This window comes from Rhincodon typus, chromosome 25, assembly GCF_021869965.1.
Source record: "Rhincodon typus isolate 14 chromosome 25, sRhiTyp1.1, whole genome shotgun sequence".
In the NCBI taxonomy this organism is placed as follows: domain Eukaryota; kingdom Metazoa; phylum Chordata; class Chondrichthyes; order Orectolobiformes; family Rhincodontidae; genus Rhincodon; species Rhincodon typus.
The window spans coordinates 6,155,976-6,172,137 of record NC_063356.1 but is presented as its reverse complement, the minus strand read 5'-3'; the positions used below and the strand labels follow the sequence as shown (position 1 = coordinate 6,172,137).

At 42.9% G+C, this 16,162-nt stretch overlaps 1 protein-coding gene across 1 annotated transcript in view; it reads left to right on the top strand.

Moving 5' to 3' along the window:
- mfsd4aa (major facilitator superfamily domain containing 4Aa) overlaps positions 1-16,162 on the top strand; it is a 56,696-nt gene that overhangs the window by 29,615 nt on the left and 10,919 nt on the right. The window contains exons 5-6 of the mRNA XM_048612259.1: positions 13,025-13,140; positions 13,905-14,078. Coding sequence (XP_048468216.1) covers positions 13,025-13,140; positions 13,905-14,078 — 290 coding nt within the window. The remainder of the gene's footprint in view (positions 1-13,024; positions 13,141-13,904; positions 14,079-16,162) is intronic.

Sequence of the window (16,162 nt, the reverse complement as noted above, 5' to 3'; positions counted from 1 at the left end):
AAAGGTTGGTAAAGAGTGTGAACAAACAGGTGGAATGTCAGGACAGAGTAAAACGTATGTGTGAAGGTTTATCTGTCTTCACATGTATCCACGCGGATGTGTTACCATGATTTAGTGCAATGTACTCTTGTCTAATTCAGAAGGATGTGGGTTTGAGATTGACTTCAGGGTATTTGAGCACGTAATCCAGGCTGACAGGGCCAGTATAGCACCAAGGGATTGCTGCATTGTCAGAGCTGCAGCCTTTGGATGAGATAGCAAACCCAGCTCCCTGTCTCCTGTCCAACATCTCCAAGTACTGTCTTGAAGAAGAACAGGATAGCTTCCCCTCAGGCACCTAGCCAATCTCCCAAAACACTTCAAAACCATCGATTATCTCATCATTATCTTCATTACTATTGTGGAGGTTTCCATTTTGCAAATTGGCTGCTGAATTTCTGACAACACAACAGTAACTAAATTTCAAAAACACTTCATTGACCGTAAAGTGCCTTGCGACATTGCAATGCTGCGAAAGGTGCTATGTAAATGTAGGCATATTTACATCTGTGAGACAGAGAGAGACAAACTAGTTTAACTATTAGACAGTGAAAAACACCAGAGTGGAAGACTTTGACTATGTATGGTAATGTAATACAGAGATAGAGAACTGGTAACATATGTACATAAAATGGTAGACTAGTTATGGACATAGAAAAAGCCCATCCATTGCTTGAATCCATGCTGACTCTCTGCTAAAGCAATTCAGCTAATCATACAACCTCTTATCCTGGAGACCCAAATACATTTTTTCTTTAGATGGTTATTAAATTCTCTTTTGAAACCAGTAGTTGAATTTTTTAAATTTATTCATGGGATGTGGGCATTATTGGCTAGGCCAGCATTTATCGACCCTCCCGAATTAACCAAAGGGCCGCACATATTGCTGTGGGTCTGGAGTCACATGTAAGCCAGGCTGGGTAAGGATGGCAGATTCCCTTCCCTAAAGGGCAGTAGTGAACCAAATGGGTCTTTAAACAGTAACAGTTACATGGCCACCATTCGACTAACTTTTATTTCAAAACTTTATTGAATTCAAATTTCACCATTAGCCATATTGGGATTTGAACACATGTTCTCAAAGCATTAGCCTAGGGTTTTCAGTTACTAGCTCAGTATTTCTCATAAACATGCTTAATACAGTAAAATAACTCATTCATGAAATACATTCAAAGATTTTGAATCCCCTCAAGTGGTCAATATAATATATAAACAAATAAACTTCTATATCAAAGACAGCTAATCCTATAAAATTGCCACTACCGTGTCTAGTTCTACTACATTCTCAGGCAGCACGTTACACATTACAATCACTCAAAGCTTTAAAACAAAAGTTTTCTTTACGCCACTAGTAGTTTTTTTTTGCCAATTACTTTAAATCTGTGTCCTCTGGTTCTTAATCCTTCCACCAGTGCGAACAGTTCCTCCCTACCTGCACTATTTAGACCCTTATGGTCCTGAATATCTCTGTCAAACCTCGTCTCAGCCTTCTGTAAGGAAAACAGCTCTGGTTTCTGCAATCCATCATGTCACTGAATTCTGTCATCCCTTGGAAACATTCTTCTAAAGTTTGTTTTCCTAAGCCTCCAGTGAATGACTTCAGTGGAAATAAGAGAGATGGTACACACAGGTACAGGCTCATGATTATTTGCTGTGTCTCAGAGAGAATCTGACTTCTTGGAAGTTCATATGCTTCTCACACCTTGCTTTCAGCTTGTGAGTGCAGTGTTGGCTATTTTCCATCACTTCTTTGGAATGATGTGTGAAATAGACAGTTTAAAGATGAGAACTTAAATGCTATTTACAGAGTGGTCAATCTACAACAACAAGAGATGTGAACCAGTTATCATAGAACATACTAATTACACTTGTTAAACAACTAGGCTGAACTTCAAGTTCTTATTAGGCAGTCATCTTGTTCAATGCTATACTTAGTGAACTATTATCAGTCCAAATTACAACACTCCTCTTGCAGTTTGTTGGATACATTTTGGCCTTATATTCCATGACATGAGATTTAAAAGTAGCAGACTTTAACTGTTAGCTAGGTTCTAAAGCTCTTTATAATATCTTCCTGCTCACTCACTCTCTCTGAATTCTTTCTTCTCAAAATATGGAAGGTTACTATAGTGTGGGTACATGAAATTACCCTCCTGCCTGACTCGCCTCTGTAAAATTTACCTCTGAGAAACAAGGTTGTGGGTCCAGACCCTGCCTCCAGAGTCTCAAGCATAAAAATCCAGCAATGCAGTGCTGGGCGTGTGCTAGAGCATCATCTTTCCGATGAAATGTTTCACCAAAAACCAATCTGCCCTCTCTGTTTTGCACCAAAACTCCATCTGTTTGTGTGATCTTGCTGTCTGCTGAATTGACATTTGATTCTCAGTTCTAAAGTGGTTTAACTGTCTTTGATATGGTCACTGAATCGAAGTTTGTTTGTTTTTATAGTCGTTTGACTACTGTTTTTCATGTGTTTCATGAATGATAGTTATTTTACTATATTAAGCATGTATATACGAGATTTCTGTTACTTTGTTGGAAGTTTTAAAAAAAAGGTATTTGCATAGCTCCTGAGGTCATGCCAACAGAGAGTACTGGATGAGTAGATGTGACATGGTCATGAGGTAGAGACTACGTATATGGTGATGTGGAGATACCTCAGAGAATACAAGGTTGCATGAAGGTGACATGAACATGGAAGATGTTACCAGGCTGTGAGGTGGTGTGATGGTAGTGTAGAGGGGTGAAGGCTAGAGAGCCAAACAATATTTTAAAAACGTTTGTGAAATCTCCAGTTGCTGTGGTGGGATTTCAACCCAGGTACTCAGAATGTTAGCTTGAGGCCACTGGGCTCTTAACCAGCAACATTACCATCAGATTGCTGTCTACTCAGCTCAGTGTGCTATGCAAATAATGAACCAAAGCACTTGCAACATGCATTCCAGGAAGGGAGGACATTGTGGCATCTGCCCCATTAGTGTTAACATGGCTGTTCACAGAATTAGACTGTGCATTTCTGTAATGTCTTTCACAGCCTCAGCACACCCCAAAGCAGCATCCAGACAGTGAAGTATGTTTTGAAGTTTAGTCATTGTTATGTTGTAGAAAATGTGCACAGCAAGCTCCCACTGATGGAAATGTGATCACGACCGGATAACCTACTGATTGGGGTTTCCAATGCAGTCAGGGCACTGGGGAAAATTGCCCTGTTCTCTAAGATCTGTTCTGTTCACCCTATGATGTGGAGGTGCCGGTGTTGGACTGGGGTGGACAAAGTCAGAACTCACACGACACCAAGTTATAGTCCAACAGGTGTAAAATCCCAAGCTTTTGGAGTGCCGCTCCTTCATCACCTGAAGGAAAAGCGCTCCAAAAGCTTGTGATTTTAAATAAATCTGTTTGACTGTAACCTGGTGACTTCTGACTTTACCCATCCCAGACAGCACTTTCTGATGGTGTAACAGACCCTCAGAGAAGCCAGCCTAGATTATATACTGGATCAGGACTTAAACCAGAGACCAGCAGGCACTGAGTTGGGAAGTGAGCCATGGCTGACACTTGCGTATGGAACCTCTTCAACCTGCGTACCCCTTGCCATCAATTTCAGCTCCAATTTTGGAAGTGTGGCTGGTGAGAGCCGGTGAGGTTAGAACTCAATGGTGAGCACACACTGTGATTCATTGGGAAAGGTGAAAGGAGTTGATAATCTTGAAACTTGTTTGCAAAACACTGCAGCTGTGTTGTGTAAATAGCTGGATGCAGTCTGCTATGTTTAAATAGCGGCAGTGTTACATACAGTCTAGGACGCAGGATTTGCATCTACCATTCACAGTCAAGATTTCCCGTAGCTAACGGCTGACCTTGTTCATGCAATGATCAGACTAGAGAGCTTTCATTGGGATAGGGATGGAGTATAAGTGTGGTATTCTTGCGACTCATATAGTGCATTGTGAGACCACACCCGCTGTGTACAGTTATTCCAGGAGGGGTGGACTTGCAGTTTGAAGAAGCTTCGCTGGTTTGGTAACTGTGAATAAGAGGTCATCATCTCAGATTATTGTAAAAAGCCACCTAGTTCAGAGAAGGTGAAGTTGCCTTGGTCTTATCAGACCATAGGTCTGCTCTCTCCTTAGAGGGATAACTCGTGACAATTTAACCTAAGGATCACCACACATCAGATAAGGAGAGTCTTTCATGATAACCTCAGCCAGTGCAGGAATTGAACCCATACTGTTAGCATCATCAACAAGCCTTCCAGCTAACTTGCTACATGCAAATTGGTTACTGTGATTTCTTCATAACAATAGTGATTTGCACATTCGAAGGTATGTAATTGGTTGTAAAGCACTTAGATTCATATAGCGCAGAAAAGGCCCTTCAGCCTATCGAGTCTGCACTGACATAACTACCACTAAAAGTGCATTAATCTCAATTTCCTGCACTTGTCCTATATCCTTGAATGTTATGATATATGAAGTAGCCATCCAAATATTTTTTAAAGGTTGTAAGGTTTCTGGTCTCCACTGCCTTCCAAGGTAGTACATTCCAGATTCCCATCACCCGCTGAGTGAAAAGGTTTCTTTCCCCAAATTCCCTCTGAATCTCCTGCCTCTTGCCCTAAAACTGTGCCCCCACACAAATGACCCCTCAACCAAGGGTATCAGCTGCTTTCTATTCACCTTGTCCAGATCCCTCATTATATTTTATACCTCAATCGTGCGCCCCCTCAGCCTTCTCTGCTCTTACGTAAACAATCCAAATGCATTAAGGTGGATCAATCCCCTGGGCCTGATCAAGTCTACCCTTGGACGTTGTAGGAGGCTAGGGAAGAAATTGCAGAGGCCCTTGCAGAGATTTTTGCTTCATCTTTAGCCACTGATGAAATTCCAGAAGACTGGAGGGTGGCTAATGTTGTTCCATTGTTTAAGAAAGGTAGCAAAGACAAGCCAGGGAACTACAGGACAGTGAGCCTGACATCAATGGTAGGCAAGTTATTGGAGAGGATACTGAGGGACAGGATGAACCAACATTTGGATAGTCGAGGTCTGATTAGGGATAATCAGCATGGGTTTGTGCACAGCAAGTCACGTCTGACAATTTTTTTAGAGGTTTTCGAAGAGGTAACCAAGAGGATGGATGAGGGTAGGGCAGTGGATGTTGTCTATATGGTCTTAAGTAAGGCCTTTGACAAGGCACCGCATAGTAGACTAGTCATGAAGGTTGGGACGCATGGAATCCAGGGAGAGCTAGCTAATTGGATTAAAATTTGGCTTAATGGTAGGAAGCAGAGGGTGATGGTTGAAGGTTATTTCTCAAACTGGAGGCCTGTGACTAGCGGTGTGCCACAGGGGTCGGTGCTGGGACTTTTGTTATTTGATATTTACATAAATGATCTGGATTTGAATGTACAAGGCATGATTAGTAAGTTTGTGGATGATACAAAATTAGGAGATATCGTTGATAGCAAGGAAGGTTATGCAAAATTACAGAGGGACCTTGATCAGATGGAGAGGTGGGCTGAGGACTGGCAAATGCAGTTCAATACAGATAAGTGTGAGATGTTGCACTTTGGAAAGTCAAGCCAAGGTGGGACTTATATAGTAAATGGTAAGGACCTGAAGAGTGTTGTAGAACAGACGGACCTAGGAGTACAAGTACATAGTTCATTGAAAGCGACGTCACAAGTAGACAGGTTGGTGAAGAAGACATTTACTGTGCTGGCCATCAAAAGTTGAGGCATTGAGTATAGGAGTTGGGGCATTATGTTACAGTTGTATAAGTCATTGGTGAGGCTGCACTTGGAGTATTGTGTACAGGTTTGGTCACCCTGTTATAGGAAGGACATAGTTAGACCGGAAAGTGTGCAAATAAGATTTACGAGGATGTCACGAGGACTAGTAGGCCAGAGCTGTAAGGAGAGGTTGGCCAGGATAGGATTTTATTCCTTGGAATGTAGGAGAATGAGGGGTGACCTTATTGAGGTATATAACATCATGAGGGGCATAGATAGGATGAATGCATATAATCTTTTTTCCCAGGAATGGCGAATTGAAAACTAGAGGGCATAGGTTTAAGGTGAGTGGGGAAAAATTTAAGAAGGACCTGAGGGGCAACTTCTTCACGCAGAGAATGGTGCGTATATAGAATGGGCTGCCAGAGAGAGTGGTTGAGGCAGGTACAATAGCAACATTTAAAAAACATTTGGATAGGTACATGGTTAGGAAGGGTTTATAGGGATATGGACCAAATGTGGACAATTGGAACTAGCTGAGTGAGCACCATGTTCAGCATGGACCAATTTGGGCTGAAGGGCCTGTTTCCATGCTGTACTATTGTATGACTCTAGAACTCTATGACCATCTAGTCTCTCCTTATAGCTCAATTTCTCCATACCAGGCAAAATCCTGATGAACCTCCTCTGTACCCCTCTAGTGCTATCACATCCTTCCCTGTAGTGAGGTGACCAGAACTGCACACAGTACTCCAGCTGGGGCACTTGGAGGTGTCCAGTGATTATAAAAGTTTCCATACAAATGCAGATCTTGCTAACCTCTGCTCACCGATCCCTCCGCCAGCGGAACTAACTTTATTTGATTTACTGCATGGAAACATTCGCTGATTTTGAACAGCTCTGTTAAATCTCCTCTTAATCTTTCCTGCTCTAAGAAGGACAACTCCGACCTCATAACTTGGCCTCTTCCCACTTCTTGTCCTGGAGTACTTTTGTTGGAACTCTTACTGATGTATCTCTCTGGCAGTGTGCTAAGCCAGGTTTACCCAGCACTGTGCATTATCCATGGGTTCTCACAGGACTGGAATATGAACCTGATGGGCGCAACAACATGACAGAACAATAGTCCATCCTCCACCTCCCGGTTGCCCCACTTCAGCCACTAAACCTGAGAGACTCGATGGGCTGAATGGCCTCTTTCTGCACTGTAGGGATTCTTTGATTCTACTGAGTAACCAGACATTCTGGGGAGGGAGTGGTATGGTGGTTCTGACTGAAGCCTAGGCAGATGGTGACATTGGAATTCAGTAAAAATGTAATATTTTTTCAAAAATGGCCTAATGGTGATCATGTAACCACTGTCAATTGTTGGAAAAACCCACCTGTTCACTAATATTCTTTAAGGCAAATAATCTGCCATCCTTATCTGGTCTGACCTACATGTGACTCCAGACCCACAGCATTGTGGTTCATTCTTAGCTACTCTCCCTGCAATTCAGCATGGGCAATAAATGTTATCGATGCATTGAATGCATAATTTTAAAACGTTCTGTCTTGTGGTCAAATGTCCAGTGTTCAGATCTCTAGGAATTTGGGGCAGCACAGGGCCTCAGTGGTTAACACTGTTGCCTCTCAGCGCCAGGGACCCGGGTTTGATTCCACCCTCGGGCGACTGCCTGTGTGGAGTTTGCATATCCTCCCCGCGTCTGAGCAGGTTTCCGCCGAATGCTCCGGTTTCCTCCTACAGTCCAAAGATGTGCAGGCTAGGTGGATTGGCCATGCTAAATTGCCCATAGTGTCCAGGATGTGCAGGCTAGGTGGCTTAGCCGTGGGAAATGCAGGGAGAGAGTGGTGTGGGCGTGTGGGTCTGGGTAGAATACTCTTCAGAGGGTTGGTGTGGACTCAATGGGCCAAATGGTCTGCTCCCACACTGTAGGGATTCTATGAGGTATATCCCTTACCTTCGTTGAGCCTTTACCACTGAGCCCCACTAACTAGAGAAGTTTCAAACCTGGAAAATCAGTACCTAATCACATGGGAACAATAACTAAATTAGTGATATCTTTTAGGGATAAACATTTGTTTATACTCCATGCTTTGCTCCCTCATTCTCCCTATCACCTCTGTCTCTGCTGATTAAGTTTAGGACTGACTAAGGCTTTCCTGCTTCCCAGCATCATGTTCTTTGGTTTATCACACATATACTAATTACACACGAATTGACAAAACAATAATATGGGTTCTTTATTTGGAGATTAGACTATATACCAACCATGCTAACTGAGTGGTTGTGTAGACATGTCTGATCAATAGGACTACTGCTTCGTCCCATCAACAGTGTACACAGCCTATCTCGTAGTAAATAGTGACGGACAATATTTTGGATACACCCTCTTAAAGGTACATGCGCATCACATCATAACACCCGAGTAGCTACTACTGCCCAGGATCCCCAGTCCCATGTCTACGATCAGGTGCTTGGTAGTCTTGACTAGCGAGGGAGCTCACAGATGATATTATCCTGAATATTGGGGATGACCTAAGGGTATTATTGCTGAATTATTAATCCAGAAGTGAGCTAATGCTCTGGTGACACTGGTTCAAATCCTGCCATGCAGATGGTGGAATTTGAATTCAATAATAAATCTGGAATCAAGAATCTAATGATGACCGTGAAACCATTGTCGATGGTTGGGGGTTGGGGGGGGGGCAAAAAATAATCTGGTTCACTAATGTCCTTTAGGGAAGGAAACTGCCCTCCTTACCTGCTCCGGCCTACATGTGACTCCAGACCCACAGCAATGTGGCTGACTCTGAACTGCCCTCTGGGCAATTAGGGATGGGCAATAAATGCTGCCTGGTCAGCGATGTCCACATCCCATGAATGAATAAATTAATCTGAATGAACAAATGACTTAAAATGAGGAAGGATTGGGAGAGAAGAGGTCAGGTAATGATCTGGATATTCTAAATACTTTTGCCGAGATGCATCTACTGATTTGCAGAGGTGATTGAATTTCCAAAAGGCTTCATTGTCTGCGAGTTGCTTTGGAACATCCTGAGGTCATATAAACTCCTATGGAAGTATAAATGATTTCTTTATTCAAAATGCAGGGTGGAGGCACACATAGGTAGGAAATGATGTGAATCTTATTTTGGTTAAAGGTCATTGACCAAAAAGCCATTGTTAGGATGAAGTCTATTGTGTTTCGTGCCAACAGGTGTAAGGCTTAAGTGACCTGCTGGATTAGTGTGGTCTGATAAATTGTAAACCCAACCCTTAAACAGTGAGGCTCACCGATCACATTCAGTGAGCAAAGCTGTGGTTGCTCAGCACCTAAATGCAACCTCTTATCTTGACCCTCTGGCACCTGAGAGAATGTCAGAAATGCCATCAAGGATAAAACCTAACCCACATATATCATTGCACCACAGTGCAGTTTCTCTGAGTAATGATCTTGGTTCAGTTGATAGCTTTCTCGCCTCCCTGTCAGAGGGTTGTGGGTTTAGGACTGATTCAATGTCTTGAACAAGTAATCCAGGCTAACACTTCTGGGCATTGCAGAGGGAGCACTGACCTGGCATTTTATTAAAGAGACATTAAATTAAAGTCTTGTCTTACCACTGAGATGGAAATGCTGATTCCAATGGCATGTGTTTATAGAGAACTCGAGCATTTATGGGCCAACATTTAGCTCTCAACCAACATCATAACAATAATCTGGTTATTTATCAGACATTGTTATTCGTGGTATCTTGCTGTGTGTGGATTGGCTGCTGATTTTCCTACTTTACAGCAGTGATAACACTTTGAAATTAGTTCATTGACTGTGAAGTACTTTGGGATGATCTGAGGATGTGAAAGATGCTATATTAATGCAAGTTTGTTCTTTCGTCATCATTGCTTGGGTGTTAGTTCAGTCAGTGTTGTGGTTGGAACCAGATGTATCTCATTGACTATGAGATCCTTGATTGGGGTTGTTAACCTGGGCCAATCAGGAAGCTCTGGCTGACCAATATAACCAGGGGATTTAGAATCTCCTTAGTTCGGGGGGACTGACTCTGAGCTGCCTGGCCACAGTCAGTGTACTGTGCACCAGTAACTAAAGGATGATTTAGTGACAGGCTACTGGTCTTGGTGCAGTTATTTCAGTTAGTTAGATGGCTGGTTTATAATGCAGAGTGATGCTAACAGCATGGGTTCAATTCCTGCAGCGGCTGAGGTTACCAAGAAGGACTGTCCTTCTCAACCTTTCCCCTCACCTGAGGCATAGTGACCATCAGGTTAAACCAACATCAGTCATCTCTCTAATGAATTTGATGATGGTGACTTTTTTTTAAATTTAACCTATTTTTCCCAATCAGCCTGTTCATAGATGTTATTAGACGCCTCTGCAGCATGTGAAACTTGAACCTAAGCCCCTTGGCCCAGGGGCAGGGACACTACCACTGTGCCACAAGATGGCCATGGTGACGTTATTAGGGTACTGACAGGTGAAAAAAAAAGCTGGTCTGATGAGACATTGACAGCCTGTCTGTGTAGTTTTTAAACAAAAATGACTAGCATAGACAATCTTGACAGGTGGATGTAGAGGGTGTTTCCTTTTGTAGGAGAATCCAAAACTAGGGGAGATAAAAGATTGCTTATTTAAAGCGGAAATGAGGAGTATTTTTTTCCTGAGAGTTGTGAGTCTTTGGAATATTTTTAACCTAGAGATGGAAAGATTCTTGACATGAAAGGGGGAGAAATGTTATTGGGAGTAATCAGATTAGTTATAATCTTAGTGAATGGCAGGTCAGGCTGGAGGAGTTCGGTGATCTACTCCTACTCCTAATTTGTATTCATATTTCCAGTGCATCTTTCACATAGCAAAACTCCTGAAGGCACTTCACTGGAGAGTAATCAAACTACATTTTGATACCAAGCTAGACAAGGAGATATTGGTAACCAAATCTTTGTCAAAGAGAGTCTCAAATCTGTGCCCCCACTATAGGTTTCTATGTTCAGGAGGCAAAGATAGAGGAGAAGTAAACAGAAGAAGAGAGAGATTACAATGACAGCGTGGAGATACAACAGTATATGTTTACAGTAAACAAGGTGTGATAGCAACTGGAATGAGGTCTGTGGTTAACAAATATTTTGCAACAAATAACGTCCCAGGCTACTTTGATGTTCCTATGCTACCTGTAGTGAAAGTTTAGGTCTCCCTTCTACTGAGAGCAATGTGGTTGCTGCCTGACCATACAGGGCAATGTTTAGAGACTATCGAGACAAAGCAGGTGGATGTGGAACCAATTGGAATGCTCTTTCCAAGAGCTGGCAAAGGCTAAGATGGGCTGAATGACATTTTTTTCTATGCTGCATCACTCTTCAGTTAGATAACAGAAGATTATTGTTTGTGAGATCTGAAGAAGGGTCCTGACCTGAAACATCAGTTTTCCTGCTCCTCTGATGCTGCCTGTCCTGCTGTGTTCCTCCAGCTCCACACTGTGTTATCTCAGTATTATTGTTTATGTGGTTTTGAAACAGTGTTGAGCTGGAAACCAGTTTATGTAGTGATTGTGAAACTGCGAACAGATCATTAGCTCAATAAAAACCGAAAGAACTGCAGATGCTGTAAATCAGGATCAAAAACAAAGTTGCCGGAAAAGCTCAGCAGGTCTGGCAGCTTCAGTGAAGGAAAAAACAGAGTTAACGTTTCGGGTCCAGTGATTTGCTCCTTGATTTTATCAGAGCTAGAGAAACACCTAATGCTTCAACCTTCAAATGGAGTTTAGTAAAGTCCTTTACTTATTATTTATTGGGATTATCATCATCTTGTACTGTGAAATCTTACCATTATCCAAAGTTATCATAAAGATGCTTGTACCTGAAATATATCTAGGAAAAGGAAATACTTAAACTTAAGTAATGTCTCACTATCTTTGGATACTCCAAAGAGCTTCTTAGGCAATGAAATACTCTTAAGCGTCGCCACTGTCGTGTAGAAATCAGCCTATATGTGCATGGTAAGATCCCACAAAGAGCAATGTGCTAATTGTTTTTAGTGATGATGGTTTAACATTGATGAATATTGGGCAGGACCCTGGGGAGAGCTCCTTTTGACATAGTGCCACATAATCTTTTGTATTGGCCTGAGAGAGCAGAGGGGGTCTCACACAAAAAAAACCCCTCTGACAGCACAGTACTCAGAGAATCAGCATTAATTGTAGATGCTATATAATCAACCTGTTGTTACACACCACTGGAACAGGTGGGACTTGAATACACGTCCTGTGGTTCAGACGTGGCAAACACTACCACTGCACTACAAGAGCCCTTAACATTTATTGCAAACAGAGGTTTCTGGAATGGGACTAGTCCACAGCATCCAGGCATATGTTCAACCAAAATTAGTAACCCTCCTCAGAAGTCCAGGCATTCTCATGCTACTGTAGTCCCTCTCAGTAGTAGAGCGAACAGAAGAGGGGTGTTCAAGAATGCTGAGTTGCTAATGTTGTTTGTACTGGGGCCCTGTCAAGGTGAAATCTAATTAGCCCAAGGACTTCAATCATAAAAGATGCATGAAACCTAAAGAAAAACATGCATTTATGTTGGATCTTTCACGATCTCAAAGCACTTTCCAGCTATTACAGCACTTATAAAAGTGCAGTTCCTATTTCAATACAAGAAACATGGCCATCAGTTTGCAACTGGTCTATTCCCATGATGCTGATTAAATATTGGCAAGCTCACCAGGGAGAACTCCTCTGCCCTTCGATGCAATGCCATTTGTTTTTTTTTTACGCCTGAGAAAGCAGATCTTAAGATTAATCCTATCTCATCCAAACAAGTCACACCCATGACAGTGCAGTACTCCTTCAGTGCTATTGAAGTATCAGACAAGATTATCGAGCTCCGTTCTCTGGACTGAGATTTAAACCCACGACCCCTTGCTCCAGGTAAAAGTGTAGCCAACTGAGAGTGACTGATACCCTGGATGGGATTTAATGAAGTGGGCACGGTAACAGGATAATGTGGTCAGAAACCTCATCTCAGGGCTCAAGGTGCTGAATTGTAAGGTTGAGCCTCAGGCAATCTTCTTGGAGAGGGATGGAGTTAACACTCATGAGGCTACAGCAAAAAGGGTGGGAGTTTGAGCACCAGTATGGACGACAGTTGGCCCGAATGGCCTGTTGCTATGTTGTATATTTTATGTAGCCATTCCATTCTGTCATTGAAGTGTTTGTTTTATTCTTCTCCCCCATTTGCAGAGCCTGATGGTCTTATTGATTGCCTCAAAGGATTGCGTCTTCAAGAAGCTCCTTGCACTTTCTTTGTTATCCACATTATCGGGGCTGTCGTGCTTTTTATGACGGACGGGATTTTGGTACGTACGTGCTGCTTTGATGGTGTGCAACATTGTGTGCATTGTGAGAAAGGATGTCCATACCTTCTGAGGCTCCTGCTTCCAGTATTCATGTTAAATTAAGTTGTTGCAAACTCCGGTTGAGAACCTGGAGTGAGCTGCTAGCTGGGAAGTGGGTGTGTTATGGGATGCTGTGGGGAGGGTGGAGCAAGCTGCTGGGAACAGAAGCAGGGGAAACAGTGGAGGCCCCCAGAATGGACTGGGAGTAGTGGGGGTGGGGGGGGGGGGGGATGGAGGGGGGGAGGGTGTTATCAACAACTGGGAGCGAAGACAGTGGGTGGGTTGCAGCAGGGGAGTTGCCATAGAGGGGAAGAAGATTGTGAATTGGAAGAAGAGGCAGGGCTTGCTGGGGCTGAGAGAGGGAGTGAGATTAAGGAGAATTTCAGGCTGAGATTGAAGGGAGAGATAAACTAGAGAAATTTCCAGCAGAGACTGGAGAAGGGGAGAAAGTTTCCTGCATGGACTTGGAGGGGAGATGGACTGGATGTGGGGAGGGACAAGATAGTGAAATGGAAAAGTAGTACTGGCAATAGGAGACTGAGGGGGAGAAATAGACAGCAGAGGTTTCACTAGATAAGAAGGAAGGGGAAGGGCACTCACACTCTGGGGGTGGGAAGGCTGAGATTGCCGTCATAGAACCTGTCTTATTGGTTGTTGATAGTGTAGAGAAATAAAGCTGTAGAGTTTTGTGACTATTTACCTGACGTGTGCTTGATCTCTGGCAGGGAGAGTACTCTGGATTCGTATATACCTATGCTGTGGAGAAACCTCTGTACATCGAGGCTAGGGTAGCTGGCTACCTCAGCAGTCTTTTCTGGGCTTCAATCACACTGGGCAGATTGGCATCTATCCCAGTGTCGGGAAAGTTAAAACCTGTGACTATGGTGTTCATAAACCTGGTGAGTATTTTTAGGCCAAATTTTGCTCTCGTACTAACCTAACTAATGACACTTGCTATTATTTATGTGTTGGTGTAAATGATACAGCAGCTTTGGACAGGGCTCAGAGTTGCCACTGTTACTATTCTGCTGGCATTTTCCCCCGTGGTCTTTCCTTTAGACATGAGTAGAAGCCTCATTAACATACATATCTGGGTGCTTGGACTTGCTTGAAAAACCTACCAGTGTCCAAACTATTTTCTTTGACCTCTTTCTATGGTAGATTGTTTCAAATTTCCACCATTATCTGAGTAAAGACATTTTTCCCTATTTTACCCTGCTCTTCCAAAGAAGTCAATTGGGACTCAAGACCTTAGCTGTCTTTCTCCACAGAGTCCCAGGTAGACAGGGTAGTGAAGAAGGTATTTGATATGTTCGTGCTTATTGGTCAGTGCATTGAATATAGGAGTTGGGGGGTCATGTTGCAGCTGTACAGGACACTTTTGGAATACTGCATTCAATTCCGGTCTCCCTGCTATAGGAAGGATGTTGTGAAACTTGAAAGGGTTAAGAAAAGATCTGCAAGGATGTTGCCAGGTTTGGAGGGTTTGAGCTGTAGGGAGAGGCTGAATAGGCTGGGGCTATTTTCCCTGGAGCATTGGAGGCTGAGAGGTGATCTTATAGAGCTTTATAAAATCATGAGGGGCATGGATGGGGTGAATAGACAAGGTCTTTTCCCCAGGATGGGAGAGTCCAAAACTAGAGGGTGTAGATTTAAGGTGAGGGGGGGGAAAGATTTAAAAGGAACCCAAGGGGCAACTTTTTCACACAGAGGGTGGTGTGTGTATGGATTAGATGCCAGAGGAAGTGGTTGAGGCTGGTACAATTGCAACATTTAAAAGGCATCTAAATGGGTGCATGAAGAATAGGAAGGGTTTAGAGGGATATGGGCCAAATGGGACTAGATTAATTTAGGATATCTGGTCAACTGGACCGAAGGGTCTGTTTTTGTGCTGTACAGCTCTATGACTCTATGACACAGATGCTGTCAGACCTGCTGAATTTCTCCAGCATTTCTGTTTTAATTTTGCATTAAAGCATGTTTTGCTATAGTCTCACCAGACCATTGAGCTACTCACTCACTAGAGAGACATGACTGGTGGTAATTTAATCTTGGGACCACTTCACCATATCTTAGGCAAGAGGAGAGGTAAAGTAGGGGAAGCTCTTCATAATAACCTCAGCTAGTGATGGGAATTGAGCCCACACTGTTAGCATCACACTGCTTCAGAAACCAACTATCCAGCCAACTGAGCTACACCTGACCCTCACATTAAAGCATACTCTGTGGTTGCTCTCTTCAATAAAAAAAAGACTGGTGGCGAAGAGTGGGGCTTCTAACCTTAAAATAAAATTAAACTAAAATAAAATTAAGATAAAAAGTCATATAAAACTATTTGTTGGAAGCCAAAAGGGACAAGTGTGCTCCACTTCACTTCCCAAGAATAATGCAGGCTATGAACTTTCTAAGTAAGCTCCTTTATTCCCATCTACCTGCAGTATTGGTGTTTAGCTTTCCTGTTTGTCTTTCCTTGTTTCAGTTTGACTTCAATCTTCTTTCTCTATGAGTCTGATTCTGACCTTGAGCTCAAAGTATGAGCAGTTTCCTGATCAGGAGTGAGCTGATCAGGAGATGAAGCATGATAGGGGTCCACAAAACTAACCTGGCTGCCTGATGCAACACAGACCAATGATTTGAACTGGACATTCTGAGTTGCTATCCCTTAGGCAGTTGTTGGTTCAGGAGCATTCACCTCTGAGTCAGGAACGTCAAGCCCCACTCTTCAGGCTTGAGCAAAAAAATCCAGGCTGTTAGTCCACTGCAGCATCCAGGGAATGCTGCACTGTTAGAAGGTGCTGGCTTCTAGATTGGACAATATACTGAAGTCTATCAGCCCTTCAGATGAACACCCTTTGAAGATGAGTGTACATTATTCGTACGTCTTAGTATTTGAAATGTCCGTGACTAGAATGCACCTTCAGTCTTCCCATTTCTCCCTCTATCTAAATAGGGATGTTGGAAGTCGGAAACAAAAGCAGAAATT